The 19,771-nt window shown below is 42.5% G+C and overlaps 1 protein-coding gene across 3 annotated transcripts in view; it reads left to right on the plus strand.

Moving 5' to 3' along the window:
• The window catches only part of itga2.2 (integrin, alpha 2 (CD49B, alpha 2 subunit of VLA-2 receptor), tandem duplicate 2), a 40,021-nt gene that overhangs the window by 17,957 nt on the left and 2,293 nt on the right, over window positions 1-19,771 (plus strand). For all 3 annotated transcript variants that reach the window (XM_070546219.1, XM_070546221.1, XM_070546220.1), the window contains 24 exons: window positions 1,204-1,331; window positions 1,416-1,564; window positions 1,644-1,794; window positions 4,205-4,370; window positions 4,521-4,597; window positions 4,673-4,811; window positions 6,703-6,848; window positions 8,281-8,424; window positions 8,523-8,726; window positions 8,837-8,967; window positions 9,065-9,225; window positions 10,632-10,783; window positions 10,864-10,974; window positions 11,112-11,197; window positions 11,856-11,994; window positions 13,252-13,335; window positions 13,426-13,502; window positions 13,582-13,665; window positions 15,132-15,234; window positions 15,319-15,426; window positions 15,527-15,637; window positions 17,284-17,397; window positions 17,512-17,601; window positions 17,721-17,837. In XM_070546219.1, the coding sequence (XP_070402320.1) occupies window positions 1,204-1,331; window positions 1,416-1,564; window positions 1,644-1,794; window positions 4,205-4,370; window positions 4,521-4,597; window positions 4,673-4,811; window positions 6,703-6,848; window positions 8,281-8,424; window positions 8,523-8,726; window positions 8,837-8,967; window positions 9,065-9,225; window positions 10,632-10,783; window positions 10,864-10,974; window positions 11,112-11,197; window positions 11,856-11,994; window positions 13,252-13,335; window positions 13,426-13,502; window positions 13,582-13,665; window positions 15,132-15,234; window positions 15,319-15,426; window positions 15,527-15,637; window positions 17,284-17,397; window positions 17,512-17,601; window positions 17,721-17,837 (2,972 nt within the window). The remainder of the gene's footprint in view (window positions 1-1,203; window positions 1,332-1,415; window positions 1,565-1,643; window positions 1,795-4,204; window positions 4,371-4,520; window positions 4,598-4,672; window positions 4,812-6,702; window positions 6,849-8,280; window positions 8,425-8,522; window positions 8,727-8,836; window positions 8,968-9,064; window positions 9,226-10,631; window positions 10,784-10,863; window positions 10,975-11,111; window positions 11,198-11,855; window positions 11,995-13,251; window positions 13,336-13,425; window positions 13,503-13,581; window positions 13,666-15,131; window positions 15,235-15,318; window positions 15,427-15,526; window positions 15,638-17,283; window positions 17,398-17,511; window positions 17,602-17,720; window positions 17,838-19,771) is intronic.

The raw sequence follows: 19,771 nt of genomic DNA on the forward strand, positions 1-19,771 counted from the left end.
ACAGAAAAATACGTTTTATAAAGTTTGGGGGCTTTTTGTTGACACCACATAAGGACTCCTGACGAACAGGCATGGATAAATGTTAGACGGTTTAAAAAAATGATAATTTTTTGGGATCTTTTATCTAAATTATTCTTTAAATACAATTTTGGGCACAGGGACTGCATCTAATTTTGTTGTACTTGTTGCAATGACAATAAAAGATATTCTATATTCTAATAAGAACTGGTGCTCGAAGCATAAGCCAGTTAAGTGACTGCTTGGGGGCCGCCATGCCACCAGGGCCCCCCAAGGGAAATATGGTTCTAATAACTTAAAAAAAATACAAACAAAACTTTAAATAATACAAACAAAATTATTTTTCACATATAGAATTATGGATATATTTTCTAAAGGCTTTATTTAATAATGATTGCACATTTTAAACATCTGTTCCAAATATTAAAATAGAAACTAACAAAAGCGCCTAAATTTCACTTTTTTTATTATAAATTCAGTGTTTTCTGCTGATGTTAGTTTCAAATAGTTGAATTAATACACCACACTTATACGACACTGCATTTCAAAATACAACGTTTTTTTGTTGTTTTGCTATTCCTGTAACGTTAATATCGGTAGGCATAATAACACCAGTATGATTAAAGCTTACTATAAAAGATGCTAACAACAGTGGGTGTGTTACACACATAATGTAGCCCAAGGCTGAATAATCTGGTGCTGATGGGGGTCCATAGGAAAACCTGCTTGGGCCAGCCTTGGCTACCAAAATGAAGCTAAACCAGTAAATAAAAAGTGAAACCAGTAGGACCTAATCTTCTTTCATCATTCCTAAACCATTTCCAAAAACCAACTAAATACACCAAAAACAAGACAATTCAACAATGAAGCTCTCCTGTTTCAGGATAAATTATGGATGACCCTTAAACCTAATCGGGTCATTCCTTAATGAAGCAACAGAAAAAGAGAATTTCTCCTTTTTTACATCCGCTCAACAAACTAGCTTCTTCACTTGTTGCTGGTAAACTATTGCAGCCGTGCAGTCAGTGGATGGAGATCGCTGGATATCACTAACACCACATAGTGTGTCTCATGAGATGGATGAATGTAAAGCAGTGGCTGCATTAAAGCTGTCAAAAAGATCAATAGATGAATTATAGACTCAAACTTTGATGCTTTAACATGTTTCTTCTAATACCTTGTTAGCATGTGGAGGACCGATGGACATCGTGATCGTTTTGGATGGATCCAACAGCATTTATCCCTGGAAACCGATGACGGACTTCCTGGTGAAATTAATACCCTCGTTAGAAATCGGGCCTCAAAATACTCAGGTGATGCCGACTGATCCGTGACAGGAATGAATCAGAAAAAAAGATCATTCAGCTTTAACTCCTTTATTTTTATTGTTGTTTCAGATCAGCGTCATTCAGTACGGAGAAGTTGCCAAATTTGAATTCAAGCTGAATGATTACACGACTAAAGCCGAGGTGCTTTCTGTAGCGTCCGGCATCAGTCAGATGTACGGGACTTTGACCAACACCTTCCATGCAATCCAGTTTGCCAGGTGGGTTCAGCGCCTGCTGTGTACTTATTACCTGCTCAGTTTGTGTTTAAACCATTAAAACAGCTTCTGCTCTCTTCAGTGAGAAGGGTTTCAACCCAACAAATGGTGGCCGGCCCGGCGCCGCCAAGGTGATGGTGGTTGTCACAGACGGCGAGTCTCACGACAGCGATTTTAGAGACACGGTCCTCGCCCTCTGTGAGAAGCAAGGCATTACTCGATTTGGCATTGCGGTGAGTGATCGTCTAAATTTCAGTCGGACAGATCAGGCAGGTGTTTGTAACGCTTTTAAGCTCAAGACCAGTGTTGCCAACTGTTTTTGCCTGAAAGTAGCTGAAGTTCCCCCCAAAAGTCCCTAGATGTCGCCAGATGACGTCACGTGCTAATTTGCATACGACACAATGACGTCATCTGGTTTGCGTGATGACGTCACCGGTCATGTAGAGTAAATCGAATAAAACCTGCGTGATTTTATTTAAAAAACTGATTTAATTTATTTTTTAATATTTTATTAAAATAAAAACCCCATCGAATACAAAACAGCAGCCTTTAAAACATCAAGGAAAGACGGCACAAAAAAAATGGAAGGAATATTTCTATTTTGCCTGAAGAGAATGGAACTCGCAAACAAAATATTAAATGGATAGGAACATGGACGTAATTTTGGGGGGGGACAGGGGGGACATGTCCCCCCCACATTTTCCAAAGTAAAGTTTTGACCCCTGCACTTTTTACCATCCAAAACAATATTACACTATATTAAATTAACACCTGACGAGCTCTAGGACCAAGCGGAAAACAACCGTTTGTGTTGAAGTCTGTTTCCCATTAGAGCATACCGTAAAGATACCCCTCCCCCCTCCTCCCTCCCCCGTGTCCCCCCCACTTCTAAAGTGAAAATTACGTCCATGGATAGGAATGTGTGTATGATTGAATTAAAATGAATTTTCTCTTGTAGTTTTCAAGTGCCTTGAGATGTCTTCTTCTGTTGTGATCCAGTGCTACCTAACAGATAATATATATTTTGTTTTTGTTTGGTTTTGTTGTTTTTAGTACTTTTGTGTAAAAAGAAGCAGGCCGTATTTAGTATTCAGATATGTTACATGCAAACTGCCAATGACCTGAGGTGTTTGTCTCACAGTATTATTCTGTTTTTTATAAAAGTTTTAAATGTGCTACGTTATTGAACTCATCATAGAGTTCCAATGTTCCTTGAATGCACCACAAGTGGTGCGAGAAGCCATGTGTGAGTGCGACGCTGCCTGCCAGTGCCAGCCGAGCTCGGCTGCCGAAATGCGGCAGGATGGCGGAAGGAGCGGTCGCCCTTCATGAAGCTCCGGTGCCTAGCTCAAATAATGGACTTGTGAAAACCCACAAAAGGTTTGATTGGCCAGCGGGGGTAGCGTGATCATGCTGCACGCACGTGCGCAGATCATTTTCTTTCTGATCCTCTGGAAGGAAGGACGGTCCTGTTGCTTCAGATTCATCTCTAATCTGCAGGTAAAGCTGGCTACAAAGTTGTTGTCAAAGTAGCTGAGGGGGGTCAGAAATGTCGCCAGATTTGTCGCTAGGCGCGTTTTTGAAAAAAAAGTTGTTAAAGAGCAAGTCACCCCCTGCCAGATTCTTACTCAACTCCCACTTCCTGTTTGAAAAATACAACGAATGCTGTTGCCTAGCAGACCGAGAGGGCGGAGCCACTAACAAATACACACACTCATGGCATTGTGACATCATAATGTACCATCTAACATCATAGTGTACCTCTTAGCCAATAGCGATGGCAGATTTAAATTCAAATGCAGTGCAGAGTTTTTGCCTGACGACGGTGCATCGCTGACAGTTTTAGGCAGAATATTTAAATTTAAACTAAAATGCACTAAAGTGCCGAATTATTGACTGAACGTGTCTGCAGAGCAATTAGACACTCATTTATATCGTTTATCAACAAAAAAAAGTTGATCTAGGGTGACTTGCTCTTTAAGGGGGTCTGAAAAGTCATTAGAAATGGCGACAAAGTCGCTAAGTTGGCAACACCGCAAGGACGCTTCTGATGTTTGGAACTAGCCCCAGACATAAAAACATGATTTGGCTGAATCATCCGAGCACAAAAAACAAAAGGAAATCTACTTTAAACGGCAAATAGTCTTAAAGAATGTGTGATTTATAACAATGGAGTAAATAGTCAACAAAATGTTGATGTTTCAAAAAAAATTACTAGAAGATTTGTTGTTATTTTGTTTGATAAAAGGTGAAATGTAGGTTTTTTTTTGTTTCTGTTTTTAAATAATGATGTGAGCAGTACCAGAATGATACCTGTTTTAGAGACGGAGGGTCTGAGATCATCACCGGGGTTTTTGGTTTTGTTCCTTCGTCTCTGAATCTCATCACTCTGAACTATAAAACACCAACGTTTGTTGTAGTTTTCATTTAGAAAAGCATTTTCCTTCCAGAGCTTTAAATCACTCCATACATTTAATCCTGCCAGTTTTATAGTACCTAGATTTAACTGGTCAAGCAGAAAGAAAGCAAAATGGTTTGCAAACGAAGTTTTTAATACAATTTTACAGCAAGAGTTTGAATTTCTTCATTCAAACAGATGCATCCCTCTGATGTTTTTTAATTTGCTTTATTTTTTGTGTGCAGGTTTTGGGTTACTACAGCAGAAACAACATAAATACAGACAACCTTATCAAAGAAATCAAATCAATTGCCAGTTTACCCACAGAGAAATTCTTCTTCAATGTCTCAGAGGAGGCAGCTCTTTCAACCATCGCTGGAACTTTAGGGAACCGGATCTTCAACATAGAAGGTAAAAAGAACATTTGTAGTTCTTCTAAAAGCTCCATATGTGCTTCATCTGATGTTCATAAAGCCTACACGTGTGTATCACCTACGTAGGTGTGTTACTAGACATGATGTTTAAGCTCTCCTTTGGTTCAAGATGTTCTGTCACTTCAAGGTACCGGAAAAGGAGGAGAAAACTTCCAGATGGAAATGTCCCAGGTTGGATTCAGCGCATACTACTCCAGCCAGAAGGTTCGGCGTCAGCAGCAGCAGCAGAAAACTGAATTCATGTTAGAAGTCTGTTGACTTGTCTTTGTGCTGTCCAAGGATGTGATGATGCTTGGAGCTGTGGGAGCGTACGCTTGGAGCGGGACAATCGTCCACCAGACAGGAACTAAAGTCACCATCTTCCCGTACTCGGCTTTTGAAGAAACGCTGCAAGACAGAAATCACAGCTCACTGCTGGGTTTGTATTTTTCACAGATTTCCACCGTGTTTACCCGTTTAATTATAGCCTGCCTGCCTGCCTGCCTGCCCACTCTGCCTGCCTGCTTGCTCTGTCTGCATGCGTGCTCTGTCTTCTCCATCCCCAGTGAGTCGTGGAGGATGGCTGCTTATACTGAGCCAGGATCCTCTGGAGGTTTCTTCCTGTTAAAAGGGAGTTTTCCTCTCCACTGTCGCTAAATGCTTGCTTAGTATGAGGGTTGCTGTAAAGTCACTGACACTAGTCAGTGACTCGATGCAACCTGCTGGGTTCAGTTCAGTTCAGTTCATTTTATTTCAAACATATACATTACCAACATTTCATGCAGTTTGTTTGAAAAGGAGTAGGGAGAAGTATATACTTATTTAGCCCTACCCCCTCAGGTTTACATCCTCATCATCCAAATTTGAACAACAAAAACATTTACAATGCCTTCATAAAAAACAAAAAAACATATAGGAAACATTATTTCTGATTGGTTTAATGAACTGTGAATTGGAATGTTTATTATGTGAAGTGCCTTGAGACGACTCTTGTCGTGATTTGGCGCTTTATAAATAAACTTGAATTGAATTGAATTCTGCTCGTGTTGCAGCTGTAAGTCCATCCAGGGACAAACGCTGCAAATTAACTATAGCTAAAAGCATTTTGTGGGGCTGTGGTTTTACTGTTTATGTGCTTATATCTGTCCTTGTTGAAATAAAGGAAACGTAAATACTGCAGCTGTTTTTCATGATGGTGGAAATGAGATCATTTTACAGTATTGTGTTGGGTTGTGGGCGGGTAAATTCCCAGTAATGCATTGTGGTTTATTCTAAATATTGCCCCATAGGTTTACGTCTTGTTTTGTGTGGTGAACAAACTGAAGCTATACTGAGCTAAATAAAAAAACGTTGCTGGGTGAGATCAAGTTCTTAGTTTCATTTCAACGTCTTAGCTGGCAGTTTGTCACAGTCGGTAACTGGGGGAGATGTAGACAGTGAATACAATCAGAGATCGGGTCAGTAATGGTCGTTCTTTAGAGGAAATCAATTTTCTAAAGTCTCACCGTGATGGCAAGCACAAAAGCAACATTCTCCATTATTATGTCATTCTTTGTGTGAATAATAATACCAGCTTCGTTTTTTATTTATAATATTTTGGTTGTATTTTTTCAGCTTTATTCATTTGAAAGGAATTATTTAGTTTGGCAGCATATTGCATTCACTTGAAGAAAATTAAAAAGCTCTGTTTTTCTGAAATAAATAAATAAATACCTCAGCAGTGTTTTATGAGATGGTGTTAGGATTTAAAAACTCAAACTGAAACGCGTCCTGTTCGAGTTTAATTCACTTTTACTTTGTTTTGGGATCAAGACACTGGAAATCTGATTGTCTCTGAACTACATTGTTATGATTATTATGAGTTTGTGGACTTTGTGCAGAAACCGTATAAATGTGCTCCTGCTCGGGTCTTATTCACATACCTTCTCTCGTATCGTTATGTCGGGACCAATGAGAAAAGCTGAGTGATACTCGTGGAACTAAACGCTTATTTCTTTTCCGGCTCCCATTGTTTATGTTGTTCATTCAGAAGATCGAGGCGTTTTTTATTCTTTTCAAGTGAATGCAAAATGTTTCTGAAAATTCTGAAAGCATGTAAAGTTATTTTATACTAGAAACATTTGTGCCGTCCTGTCCCCGTGAACAGGAAACACCTAGCCCCTCTGACACCCATCAGTTATTTATTTCTGCAACAGGAAGTGGCTTTTCCCATCAGCTGCTGTTATAATTTGAAGATGTGGATAATAGTTTAAGATTTGGGTGCGAGTTGCATCTATCTATCCTACGTCTATACCACTGTGTTTTTATTTGTTTCCTGAATTCATCTGCAGGTTATTCTGTAACCACGCTGAGTGACGGCTCCACCGAGTATTTTGTTGCCGGTGCTCCTCGTTCCAACCACTCTGGGCAGGTTATTGTCTACACCGTCAGCGCTGACAAGAAGGTCACCATCATAGATTCAGCAAGAGGAAAACAGGTAAAAAGCAGATGATGTTTTGTTTACACCCAAACTAAAAACATAGTTCTAAATGGGAAATATTGTTCAAAACTCACCTCTTGATGGTTTTGTGCTGCCATTTGGGTCTCTACTGCCTCTATAGTCACTCTAAAGGTGAAAAAAAATGTCCATCTGTTTTCTGTCAGCGTTTAGTTTTAGAGTTTTTGTGCCTGAAACAAGCCGTTTCAAAATATCAGAAAGTGTGACATCACAAATGGGGAACTTAGAATAGAACCACCTCTCTCATTAACTCATTCACTGCCAGCCGTTTCCTGATCAGAAAAGCTCTTTGCTTCCAGCATTTTTAGCGTTTTCACTGGTTTTTTGAAGAGTCGCAGCAAGTTGCGCTTTAGGATGATGTCAACGCCAAAACTACCAAAACAAAGCGGAGACTCGCCGCTTACATCAGGGAGAATCTGCGTGTTTCAAGCTTAATCCGTTCTTTCGTAATCCGTCGTTGAATTGTGATCGGCAGAAGCTTTTCCGGTTCGCTTCTCACTTTTTTTTTACAGCAGCGGCCCAAAACGATCTCCTAACACGTGGATGTTCTGCTTCCTGATCACGTGACGTGTGACGTATGTGGATGAAGATCGGCTTTAGAGCGGAGATGTTTGTTCTCACGGTGCGGGGGCTCGTCCGACGCCCACGCAGTAAAAAAAACATGCAAATGACGACTTTTGTCGTCATTGGCAGTGAATGAGTTGAGGAGAGAGCTGCTGCTGGAGGAGTAGCTGCTCTACTCTGAGCCCCTCCTGGATATTGAAGCTTCTCAGGTTATAGCAGTCTGAGCATGGAAGGGGTGGGCGTGGCCAGCTCTAGCTTGTTTTCTTAAAGAGCAAGTCAACCCCTACCAGAGTCTAACTCCACTCCCACTTCATGTTTGAAAAATGCAACACATGCTGTTGCCTGGCAGACCGAGAGGGCGGAGCCGCTAACAAATACACACACACTCAGGCTCACGACTGCATTGTGACATCATAATGTACCAGTTTACATCATAGCATACTTCTTAGCCAATAGAGGTGGCAGATTTAAATTAAAATACAGTGCTGAGTTTTTACCTGACAACGGCACAACACTGACAGTTATAGGCAGAATATTTAAATTTGAACTAAGATGCACTGAAGTGCCAAATTATTGACGACACGTGTCTACAGCACGATTAGACACTCGTTTATTTAGTTTATCAGCAAAAAAAAGTTTATTTGGGGGTGACTTGCTCTTTAAACTGACAGAACACTGAAACGGCTCATTGTGGAAGGTACTGAAACTGTTGAGAGTGAAACTGCAAAAATTGGGATTCAGCTCAAATAACTTCATAAACATCTTTTTTATAGACCCAAGAACTATTCTAACATGTCTTGTTAAGATCTTCAGTTGGTCGTCATTGGCGGGGACTTTGTTGTTGTAGATTGGCTCATACTTTGGGGGTGTGCTGTGCTCTCTGGATGTGGATAATGATGGAGTAACAGACCTTCTCCTGGTTGGAGCTCCCATGTCTATGAGTGAGCTGAAGAGAGAAGAAGGGCGGGTCCACCTATTCTCTGTCACCAAGGTAACAACAAGGTCAACTAGTGTTTTCTGCTTCAGGACAAGACATAGGAGGTTGTTTCGGCTTCGTCAGTCACAGGTTTTCTGTTTCCTCATCCGAAGGGAATCCTGAATGACCAGGGATCCCTCAACGGCCCGGCAGCCAATGAAAATGCTCGATTTGGAATGGCCATCTCTGCCGTGCCTGACCTTGATCTCGATGGCTACTGTGACGTTGTTGTTGGAGCGCCGCTAGAGGACAATGGAAAAGGAGTCATTTATGTCTACAACGGACAAAAGAAGACTTTAAACAGAAAGTTCTCACAGGTCTGACGGGAAATACGACACGTAGATGTTGTGTTTGTGTCGTTTAGGAGTGGAAAATTTAAAAATCAGCTTAGTGGTTGTATGCTTGAGGATATTTGCTCTTTTGACAGAGAATCCTCGGCTCCAAACTGGACCCTCAGCTCCAGTATTTTGGAAGATCTCTGGATGGCTTCACAGATCTGAACGATGATAAAATTCCTGACCTTTCCATTGGCGCATTAGGGAAAGTAGTGCAGCTCTGGTGAGCTGAACTTTCAGATTGTACTAAAAGGCTGAGAATGCAGGTAAATAAGGAAAAGCTAAGTGAACGGTGTGAGTTTAGCTGACCTTGATTTCAGGTCCAGAGGAGTTGGGATTGTCGAGACCACAGCTTCCTTCATCCCAGACAAAATCAACATTCTCAAACTCTGTGACGTCGGTGGACGCAAGCTTTCATGTTTCAACGCCAACGTCTGTTTTAAAGCTACGTTCAGGCCAAAAACACCCGTGGGGCCCATCGGTAATGTGAATAACCATGTTGAGAATTATGGACTTTTGATTATTCAGAATGATTTTTAGTTTTCAACTCAGAAAACGTGCCTGTGATCCTAAAGTCATTCTCTAAACGGCATGAGAAAACTTCTTTTAGGACCTTGGCATGTTTTGGAGCACCTAGCGTGCGTGGAAAGTGTGAAACATGTAATAAGTATCAACCAGAAATCACCGTTGAGGGTGAAGTTGGTGTGTTTTACCAGCCTGTGGTTTTACTGATGGAAATGGAAGAGCAGTTTCAATTAAATACCAACAATTTCTGAAACACCACCGAACCACCTGTTAAATAACACAAAACCGATTCTAAAAACACTTCAAGTCCAAATTAGATTACCGCAGCCGGTGCAAGCAGCTTTGCTGCGACACCTGACGATTCTCGGACTGCAGTGTGTTTAAAACTCTGGGGATAAATCGGCAACAGATGCAGGATCTAACAAAAGTGGAAGTCTTACAGAAAGAGTGCTCCAACGTCCCCAAAAGCAAAAAGAAAACTTTGCTGGCCACAAAAATGCATCACAGAATATTACTCGTTTCAGTTTTAAAGTTGTGGTTGATTGCAAAAACGCTGTTTCAATGTTTTTCTAACTGTAATCTGTCAGAGTTTTTCATGCTGTACATGAAAATAGTCTCCTACACCTATCTCCTGCATTAGCTGCTGAGAGAAAACAGTCGGTGAAACTCTAGGATTTGAAGACCCTCACAGATCTATGTCACACTGTGAGTTTAAATTCACGGACCCACTGTTGACTCATGACGGGGGAGGCTGTTGTTTTTAACGTCTCGGCTAGTTTAAGCTAACCGTTAGCATTAGCAACACCGCCACACGGCAGAAGCTCCTCCAGAGTTATTTGTGGAGATAGAACGTCACCATTGCAAATCAGTGGTAGAGGTGCGTCGCTGTCATCCAGTCGCAGACGAGATGTCCAAATATCAGGAAATAAGACTCTAAAACCTGAAGCTCAGCTGTGATGTGGGCAAAGTTTAGATTGGAGAAATGGTGCACCAGAATATTCTTCCCCCTAAGACACCAGGCATCCGTTCCCACTAGAGGCCACTGAAAATGTAATGATCAAACAAGTAAATGTCTCCTTTTAAAAACTTGCCGAGAAAACGGCTGCTTGAAACAAACTTTCCTTTTCTTCAGTTAAAACCATAAAACTGAAATGATAAACAATCACAACTCTACAACCTTTTGCAATCAGGGTTATCTTCTGTAAGCTAGTCAATTAAGTGATGTAAACTTCTAATTACAAAGAAAATTGTTCTGTTCATATTCAAGTTTTGTGATAATGACATTAAAATGAAAATAAAAATGATTATTTAACATTATTGTCGAACATCGCCTGAGGTGCTTTGTCCCCTAATTCTTTCCAGATGTTTCCTACATTTTAATCCTGGACGCCGACCTGCAGGGTTCACGAGTTACATCAAGAGGTCTTTTTACCAAGAACAACGAACGCTACCTGAAAGGGAAGGCACAAGTGACTTCAACAGCCTTTTGTCTGGATAACCAGGTTTATGTTCAGGTGAGAGTGAGAATCATCTGGATTACTTGAATGACTTCAGCTTTACGAATAAATAAAGTTATTCTTCACGTAACCAACAGGAAACGGCAGATTTTGTGAATTCCCTCAGTCTGAAAGTAGAAATTGAGCAGGAGAGCGCCTTTGTGAATCCGGTCCTCGACGCTTTTTCTCCAAGTGCCTTTGAATTCTTCGTAAGTAGGAAGCATTTTGAGTTTTTTCTTCTCTTCTTCTTTACGACACAAGTTCTGCATTTTTGATCAACAAAATCAAAACCAGTTTAGCGTAAAAAGATGAATACGAACTCCTCACTGGATTGCTGCTGTTTTAGATTCCCTTCACCAAAGACTGTGGCTCAGACGAAGTGTGTGTGAGTGATCTGGTGCTGAGCGTGCAAACCGTCAGAAAGGTGTCCAGGTAGGAACGACTGGGATGAATCCTCGTTCCGTCACGACTATCAGATGATGGAGCAGATGTTTACTCTCAAAGTTTGATGACAAGTTATTGGTTTTATTCATGACAGCTCTTGTTGAATTCAAAAAGTCCCTCAAACTGGCCCTGGAGGCCCCGGCCTGACCCACAGCGGGGATAATAACACACAATCAGCCATGAGGCCTATAATTCTTTTGAGTGTGAACTGGTTATTAAATCACATGAAGGTATGCAGCAAAACAGACGTTTAGCACAAAGGAAAAACTGTCGGGGTGTTTTTCTTTAATTTACGGTTGTGTCTTTTAACTATGACATCATTTTCATGCTCTGTTTTATTGCACTGGTTTCATGGCCAATAACTGCAAAATCAAAGCCACATAAAGTGGTTTGGTTGGATCTGTGAGCTTTGAAAACCCCGCAATGTTCATCTAACGTGTTCTCGGCCAATTAGCTAGCTCAAAAGAAAAGAAACAAAGCAAACAACAGCTTTTGTGACGTTTATTTTCTATTGTTTGACCTCCTTTTTGTTAAAATAGGTCCTGTAATTTGGAAAATAAATACTAAAGGAATGTTTTCTTTTAAAGTCTGTAAAAGTAAAATATTACAAGTTAAGCTGAAGTTATTCTGTTTTCTGGTTTTGTAGATCGGCTCCAGTTCTGGTCAGCGCCAACAACCGGGAGCTGTCGTTTGAAGTCGCTGTGAGGAACAAAAAGGAAAATGCGTACAACACACAAGTCACCGCCACGTTCTCCAGCAACCTCTACTACTCATCTGTGTCTTTTGTATGTGGAAATATTCAATTATAATATTTTAGAATAAAAATTCACCAGCTCTATACCCTTGCAAGGGTGATGGAGAGGGCATGGGAGTTTGCCCAACCAATCCACATGTTTTGTGGATTTGGAGAAGGCTTATAACCGTGTCCCCAGGGGCACCCTGTGGGGGACGCTCCAGAAGTATGGGGTTGGTGGCCTTTTGTTATGGGCCATTCAGTCCCTTTACCAGAGGAGCGTGAGTTTGGTCCGTATAGCCGGTAGTAAGTCAGACCTGTTCCCGGTGAGGGTTGGACTCCACCAGAGCTGCCCTTTGTCACCGGTTCTGTTCATTACCTTTATGGACAGAATTTCTAGGCGCAGCCGTGGTGTGGAGTGTGTCGAGTTTGGTGGCAGGAGAATCTCGTCTCTGCTTTTTGCGGATGATGCGGTCTTCCTAGCTTCATCCAGCTCTGACCTTCAGCTCTTGCTGGGTAGGTTTGTGGCCGAGTGTGAAGCGGCTGGGATGAGGATCAGCACCTCCAAATCTGAGACCATGGTTCTCGACCGGAAAAGGGTGGCTTGCCAACTCCGGGTCGGGGGAGAGGTCCTACCTCAAGTGGAGGAGTTTAAGTATCTCGGGGTCTTGTTCACGAGTGAGGGTAGGAGGGATCGGGAGATCGACAGGCGGATTGGTTCGGCGTCTGCAGTGATGCAGACGCTGAGTCGATCTGTCGTGGTGAAGAGGGAGCTGAGCCAGAAAGCCAGGCTCTCGATTTACCGGTCGATCTACGTCCCAATCCTCACCTATGGTCATGAGCTTTGGGTAATGACCGAAAGAACGAGATCGCGGATACAAGCGGCCCAAATGAGTTTCCTCCGTAGGGTGGCTGGGCTCAGCCTTAGAGATAGGGTGAGGAGCTCGGACATTCGGGAGGGACTCGGAGTAGAACCGCTGCTCCTCCGGATCGAAAGGAGCCAGTTGAGGTGGTTTGGGCATCTGGTCAGGATGCCTCCTGGACGCCTCCCTGGGGAGGTGTTTCGGGCATGTCCTGCCGGCAGGAGGCCCCCGGGTCGACCCAGGACACGTTGGAGAGGTAACATCTCCAATCTGGTCCGGGAACGCCTTGGGGTCCTGCCGGAGGAGCTGGTGGAGGTGGCCGGGGAGAGGATGGTCTGGAGCTCCCCAGTTGGGATGCTGCCCCTGCGACCCGGACCCGGATAAGCGGAGGAAGACGACGACGACGAATGAAAAATTCAGTTTTAATCATGAAATAATATTTTCAGACAGATGGAGTCAAATGCACCGCCACACAAATAGATACCATCACTTGTCAAGTGGGTTACCCGGTCATCAAAGAAGGTGAAGAGGTCAGAGGAAAAGATTTGAATCTAATCTCAATAATGTTTTATTTTTATAAGTTACAGAATGTGTGAAATTGTTTTTTTATGGTCTTTCAGATGAAGTTTCAGATCACGTTTGATTACAGTTTTGATCAGCTGCTGAGCCAGGCTGATGTTAAATTCGAGGCTAAGAGGTAGACAGAATTAAACATAAATTCCATTGAAACTTTAAGCTCTGAGAACGTCTTTTATCGTGCTTTTCTTCTTTTGCAGTGATAGCACGGAGGAAACGCCGGCAGACAATCTCGATCACATACATATTCCTTTGCAGTATGACACTGGGATTGTACTTTCTAGGTGAGTCACAGGATTTGAAAAAAATGCATTTAAAGGTGCAATTAGTAATAATTTCATAGTGAAATAATCACAAAACAGTCTAACATCTCAATCGTGTTAGAAGGAAGGTTGCATTGAAACAGATTTCGTTCTGAGCTGGCTGGGGGGTTGCCAGGTTGTCTCCTTTTAAACGGCCAAAGCGGGACGTAGTAATCGTTTACAATCTGTCGTGCCTCCACACTTCCTGGTTCCAGAGCCAACCACATGTGAGCCTGAGACATCTTTGGCAAAGAGCAGCAGCTCTGTGGACATTTCATTCTCCCACACCTCTTCATGCAGTCATCACTGACAGAGCCACGTTTTCCATCATTTCCTTCCGTGACTAAAACTTTTGCAACCTATTGGGGACGGGGAACGTTGCGTCCTCGACCGCAGTTCATTGACGCTGGTCGCTGTGCCACTTTTACAAAAAAAACCTTTAACAACTTTCAAACGAACAACCAAACAATTATTTGAAATAAATAATTTACATTCTTTGCTGTTTTGTGTGAAACATTGAGAATCATCCTAAAATGAATTTTCATTTGAAAATACATCGTTTTAAAAAAGGCGCTCAAGCCTTTTCTCCCACAGCAAGGGATTGTGGGTAATACCCTTCGCCCAAGTCCGGACCGAAGCGGACTTGGGCGAAATTTGGATCAAGGGTGCAACGGGGGTGTGATCAACTTTCGCACTTGAGAATTGGGACACCCTACGCACTCACACCCCCGGCCAAGATCATGCAATTGAAGGGCGCAAGTGTGGAAGTGTGAGTAATGGGCCCAAAGCCTAGTTTATGGCTCTGCGTCAGCTCCACGAGGGAGAGACACACACGCATTGACAGAGACATCTCCTGGGGAGCGTTGCAAAGCAATTCCTCGCCAGGACAACAGAGGGCGTAGCGCTGTTCCGGGGTATCCTGTCATGTATCCGGTCCAACATGGTGCATTTACTATTGTGTTTATATTGTGTTTTCTTATTAACGCGGTCACATTTTCCCTCATTCTCCTCCACCTCTTCATGCGCTCGCCACCTCTAAACCCACGCTTCCCATCATTTCCATCCATGAATAAAACGCTTGCTGCGCATCTTTTTACTCCTCCAGTCACGGGTGAATTAACGTTCATACTTTTGTCAGTATTCGGTACTCCATGTCTGTCGCTGGACATCTTTGGCTTTCTTTATGTTTTTGAGGGTGCAATGGCAGTGCCGTTGACAAAAGCAGCATCCTGACCAGTCGCAAACTCGCGTTTTCCGTCTCACTGGACTGATGCGAGCCTGCTGGGACGGATAATGACGTTGCGTGTCCCCGCACCGACGCAGAAGCATAAACTAGGCTTAAGAGAGGACTCTTGTGTTTTTAAACAGAGGCTGCAGTACTCAGATTTGAACACAAGATGTCATTCTTACTCCATGCCCTTTTAAATAATATTAATAATTCTCTACAGGCAGTCAAACATCAACTTTTTTGTGGCAAACATGTCTCATGACGTGGTGACACAAGTGAGAACCTGGGAAGACATCGGTCCAGAGTTTGACTTCACAGTCAAGGTGAATTTATTAAATCTCTCTATTGAAATATGATCTGATTCATAGTTTTAACAAACAACTGGATCAAAATAAATCTGTTTAAAGGTTTCCACAGGTAACTTCCCCATCAGCCTTCTGTATCTGACTGTAGCTCTGCCAGTCAGCACCAAGCGTGGAAACCAGCTGCTGTATTTAACCGGTGTGGAGACAAAAGTGAGTGAGAGCCAATTAATGACTCTTTTACCTAAAAGAGACGCACGCGTGTAAGATCTGGAGTTTGTTAGCAGTAAATGATCAGATTGATCATCTGCAGGGAGGATCTGTTAGCTGTGACTCCAAACAACTAGTGGACCCTCTGCAGATCCTCGTCAAGAGCTACCAAGCTTCCTTCTCAGAGGAGAGCTTCAGAGGCATGGACCAGATGGTCAGTCGCTTTATTTGCATGTTTTCCTGCTCTGAAATCAAAGCATGTAACGTTACCTGCTGGCAAAAGGAGATCTGAGGCACTCAGGAGGTACAAAAATAAAAAGCCTTTATTAGTACATGGCTCAAACAGTTAAAAACATAGATGCCGACGCGTTTCAGCCCACAGAGCCTTCGTCAGGGCTCAAAATATTTGTATGTTCTCTCACTTTCATGTTAAGAAGGCTAATCAATGACACCTGCTGAAGTAGGGCAGGTAGACAGCATCCTGATTGGATGACCAGTATGACCTGAGTGCCTCAGATCTCCTTTTGCCGACATTTATGTGGATCCCTTGGCTGAAGAGCACCAGTGAGAGCACCAGATAAAATCTCTTACACCCCTGCAGCACTTCCAGCATTTTTTCAATGTAACGTTACCTGTTTTATCCAGAAAAATAGAAATCTGCACAGTTGACTTTTCACATTTTAAGCACTGATAAATTTAAATATATTGCATTTTTCTTGTCTAAATACAGAATATTTAAATTTTTATTCTAGTCGGTTAAACTAAGATTGTAATGAACAGAAATATAATAACTGATTTATAGAGATCATGTAGACTTTTATGGCAATTTCACTGATGTGGTCACATGACTAAAATCACATCACTTAAATCAAAGCCTGTTATTTTTATCATTATTATTGTTCTTATTGTTGTTGTTATTTTAATTTAGCCAAATTAAATTTAGTGGCTAAATATTAAGAGCATAAAAGAGCAGAACCTCCCTGAACCGTCTACAGGTGGTTCAGAACGCCTGTGCTCGGCTTCTGACCAAGTCCTCCAAACACACCCACATCACCCCGCTTCTCCTCCAGCTTCACTGGCTGCCAGTCAACTTCAGGGTTCATTTCAAGATCCTGGTTCTGGTCTATAGGGCCTTACATGGACAAGCACCATCTTACATTGGTGATCTTCTTAGTCCCTACACCCCCAGCAGGTCCCTGAGGTCCAGTGATCAAAGCCTACTGGTTGTGCAGCACCAGGCTAAAGGTCAAAGGTGACAGATCATCTGCTGCTGTGGCCCCCAGACTCTGGACCTCTCTCCCCCTGAGCCTGAGATCAGTGGACTCAGTGGTCTCCTTTAAAAAGCAGCTGAAGACTCACTTGTTCAAGCTGGCTTTTGTATGACCTTCTTCACCTCTCTCTCTTTATTCTGCTCTCCCCACCTATTCCACCTTCCTCAGGATCCACTGATTTCCCTCTTTCCTGTTCACTCTCTCTCTTTCTTTACATTTTTTATCACAATTGTCAATAATTTGCTCATTTTAAATATATTTTCAATCATTTTCTAAATAATTTTTTATATTTTACAGTTTTTTGTTTTTATGAAGCGCCTCGTGATTTTCATCTTGAGAGGCGCTATAGAAGAGATCTTTTCTGCTTCTTCTTCTTATTATTATTATTATTGTTATTATTATTATTATTATTGTTGTTGTTGTTGTTGTTATTATTATTATTCAACCACCAGAGGGGGCTAAAGTGATGTATTTCGTTACAGTTGCGCTGAAGTTTAGTTGAACATTTTCCAACATTTTAGCTCTAGACTGCTGTTTGCATCAGTATTCTTGCATCCATCTGGTTTTATTTTATGCTTTTAACAAACAGAACTGCAAAACTGCAAAATGTGAAACTATAAAGTGCATCCTTAAAGACACCAAAGCCAAGAGTGACTACCTGGTGGCGGTTAAAACGAGGATCTGGAGCGGGACTCTTAATACGGTAAATCTAATCAGTCTGGAACTTCTTACGCTTCCCTTCTCCGTTCTGTTTCTGATGAATAAAGTCATTGTGAGACTTTCAGAAGGTCTAATGTGGATCGTTTTGTTCCCGTAGGCCTCCTACCTGTCCATCCAGCTGATCTCAGGTCTGGAAGTGGAGACGTCCAACCCTGATCTGCTCCTCATTGGCCACAAACAACAAAATGTGAGATCATCTTTTTCCTAATTTGATGCTCTTTGTCCTCAAAACCAAAACATTCCTGATGCTTTATGTGAGTCCGACAGACCCTACAGTCAGTGATATTTTAATACCATTTTGTCCAGGTGGTGTTGACCGTCAGTAAACCTGGAGAGAAGGCTGATGTTCCTGTGGGAGTGATAGCTGGTAGTGCTATAGCAGGACTGCTGCTGTTGGCTCTGGCTGTCGGACTGCTGTGGAAGGTAAATCTGGACCTTATGTGAAATAATGAAGGGATGCTGGGCTAAGTCGGCAGGGTCCAGTCCTGCATGTTGGCTCCAACACACCAGACTTAATGTTGAGATGCCTGCTCAGGAGTTCTGCAGAAACCTATAAATCACTTACTGATTCAAATGCTGGTGCAGAAACACAAAAACATCTAAAACATGCAGGATCGTGTTAATACAGGGTATCCGCGGGTCCTTAAAAAGTCTTAAAAAGTCTTAAATTAGCTTTTCCAAATTTAAGGCCCTAAAAATCCTTAAAAATTACAAATAATCCTTAAATACAGTTTCCAAAGGTCTTAAATGACCAAAGACCCAATAAACAAGATTCTTTTACTTCTATAAAATTTTCGTGAATTTCTAGTTAGTGTTCAGCTTTTTTTGTGTACGATGTTGCCGTAAGCGGAACCGTACACATTCAGCTGGTTGTGAAAGGGGGCTATTTTTAGATGAGCACATTAGCTGGTTAAGCTAGCGGGAGCTTGCGCCATGGGGAAGTGCAAGTTTAATGGTAACTGGATGGTTAATCCCACGTTCACCACGTGGTTAGCACCGGTTCCAGGCAGTAGCTGGAAATTATAGCTTGGATTTAATTTTAAAAATAGCTTTAATTTGGTCAAAGTGGCCTTAAAAAAGGTCTTTAGTAGTCTTAAATTTGGCTCCCTTAAACCTGCAGATACCCTGTTAATGACATCACTGATTTAGCTGGTCCTGATTGGGGCTCTTTCTATGTGAAACAGTTAAAATGGGGATTTAAAAAAATGACTAAATGCAAACTTGTATTATAAAGTCCGTGAATTAGAGGTGGCCGGTAAACCAATAATTAACCAATTTCATAATTCATGGCCATCATTGTTTTAATAATAAATGTGTGGCTGGGTGATGATTCTTCTGCAGCCTTCAGAGAGTACAGACGCTTTTTTCTCAGCTCCCTTATCGGCTTCCCCAAGGCTCTTGTCCTGTCTGCCTACAGAGCACTTCTCTGCATTTCTCCTGAAACCACTACTCTTTTTTGGAAATATGGACTTAATTAATTGGTCATTCAACGTGATTGACAAAATTTTCTCTACGATGAGAACGGAGAAGGGGGCTCCCACCTGTCCCGAGGGGACATTCGCATCGGGATATGCACTCGATTCTTGGGAGGTCTGGCGAATCGTGTGCCTCTCTCAGCTGTCCATCGAGGACGTGGAAGATTTGTGGATATTCGGCCTGATGATCACTGGATTTCTTCTGATTGGAGTGGGAGGATATCTGGTTTTCTGGAAATTTGGGAAGACGGGAGCGATTGGAGTGCGACCCGTACCCACGGAATGTGCCGCTCGTGCGGTGACCTCACAGACTGGGACGTTACTCGAGGTGAACCGTAAGCTGGACAATGTCCTTGCGGCGCTGCCTGTGTTAGTGCGCAAGATGGATTTGATCTCGGAGAGGGTCGCCGGACGATGCGGGGATGTGGAATGTAAAATTGGCTTCACTGGTGGACATGAATGACCACTTAGAGACTACAAGACGGAGAGGAAGACTATCTCTGTCTGCCCTAAACAAAGTCATGTTTATCCTTATCTGACGCCATAGCAGCCTCTCAAGGCTGCCTCAACACACCCCCACGAAAAGGAGGAATGCCGACAGATGCTGTGTCCCGACCTTCACCCTCTTCCTTCAGATTCTGCAGGAACTTCAATGTGCTCTCTGTTCCTTATCTCTCCCTCCCACCTGTTGGTCTGCAGCTGGTCGATGCGCCGCAGTGGCAGCTCCCACTGGAGGCTTCAGGATCCCGCCCACCCCCACCTCCCCATCGGACTCTGATGTTGTATACGTGCTGTCTGTGCTTCCATGTCGGGTGTTTTTTTGCATTAGAGTGCTACACCCTGCTGGTGTAACCCTGTTAATGCCTTCCCCCCCCCCGAACT

This window comes from Nothobranchius furzeri, chromosome 17, assembly GCF_043380555.1.
Source record: "Nothobranchius furzeri strain GRZ-AD chromosome 17, NfurGRZ-RIMD1, whole genome shotgun sequence".
In the NCBI taxonomy this organism is placed as follows: domain Eukaryota; kingdom Metazoa; phylum Chordata; class Actinopteri; order Cyprinodontiformes; family Nothobranchiidae; genus Nothobranchius; species Nothobranchius furzeri.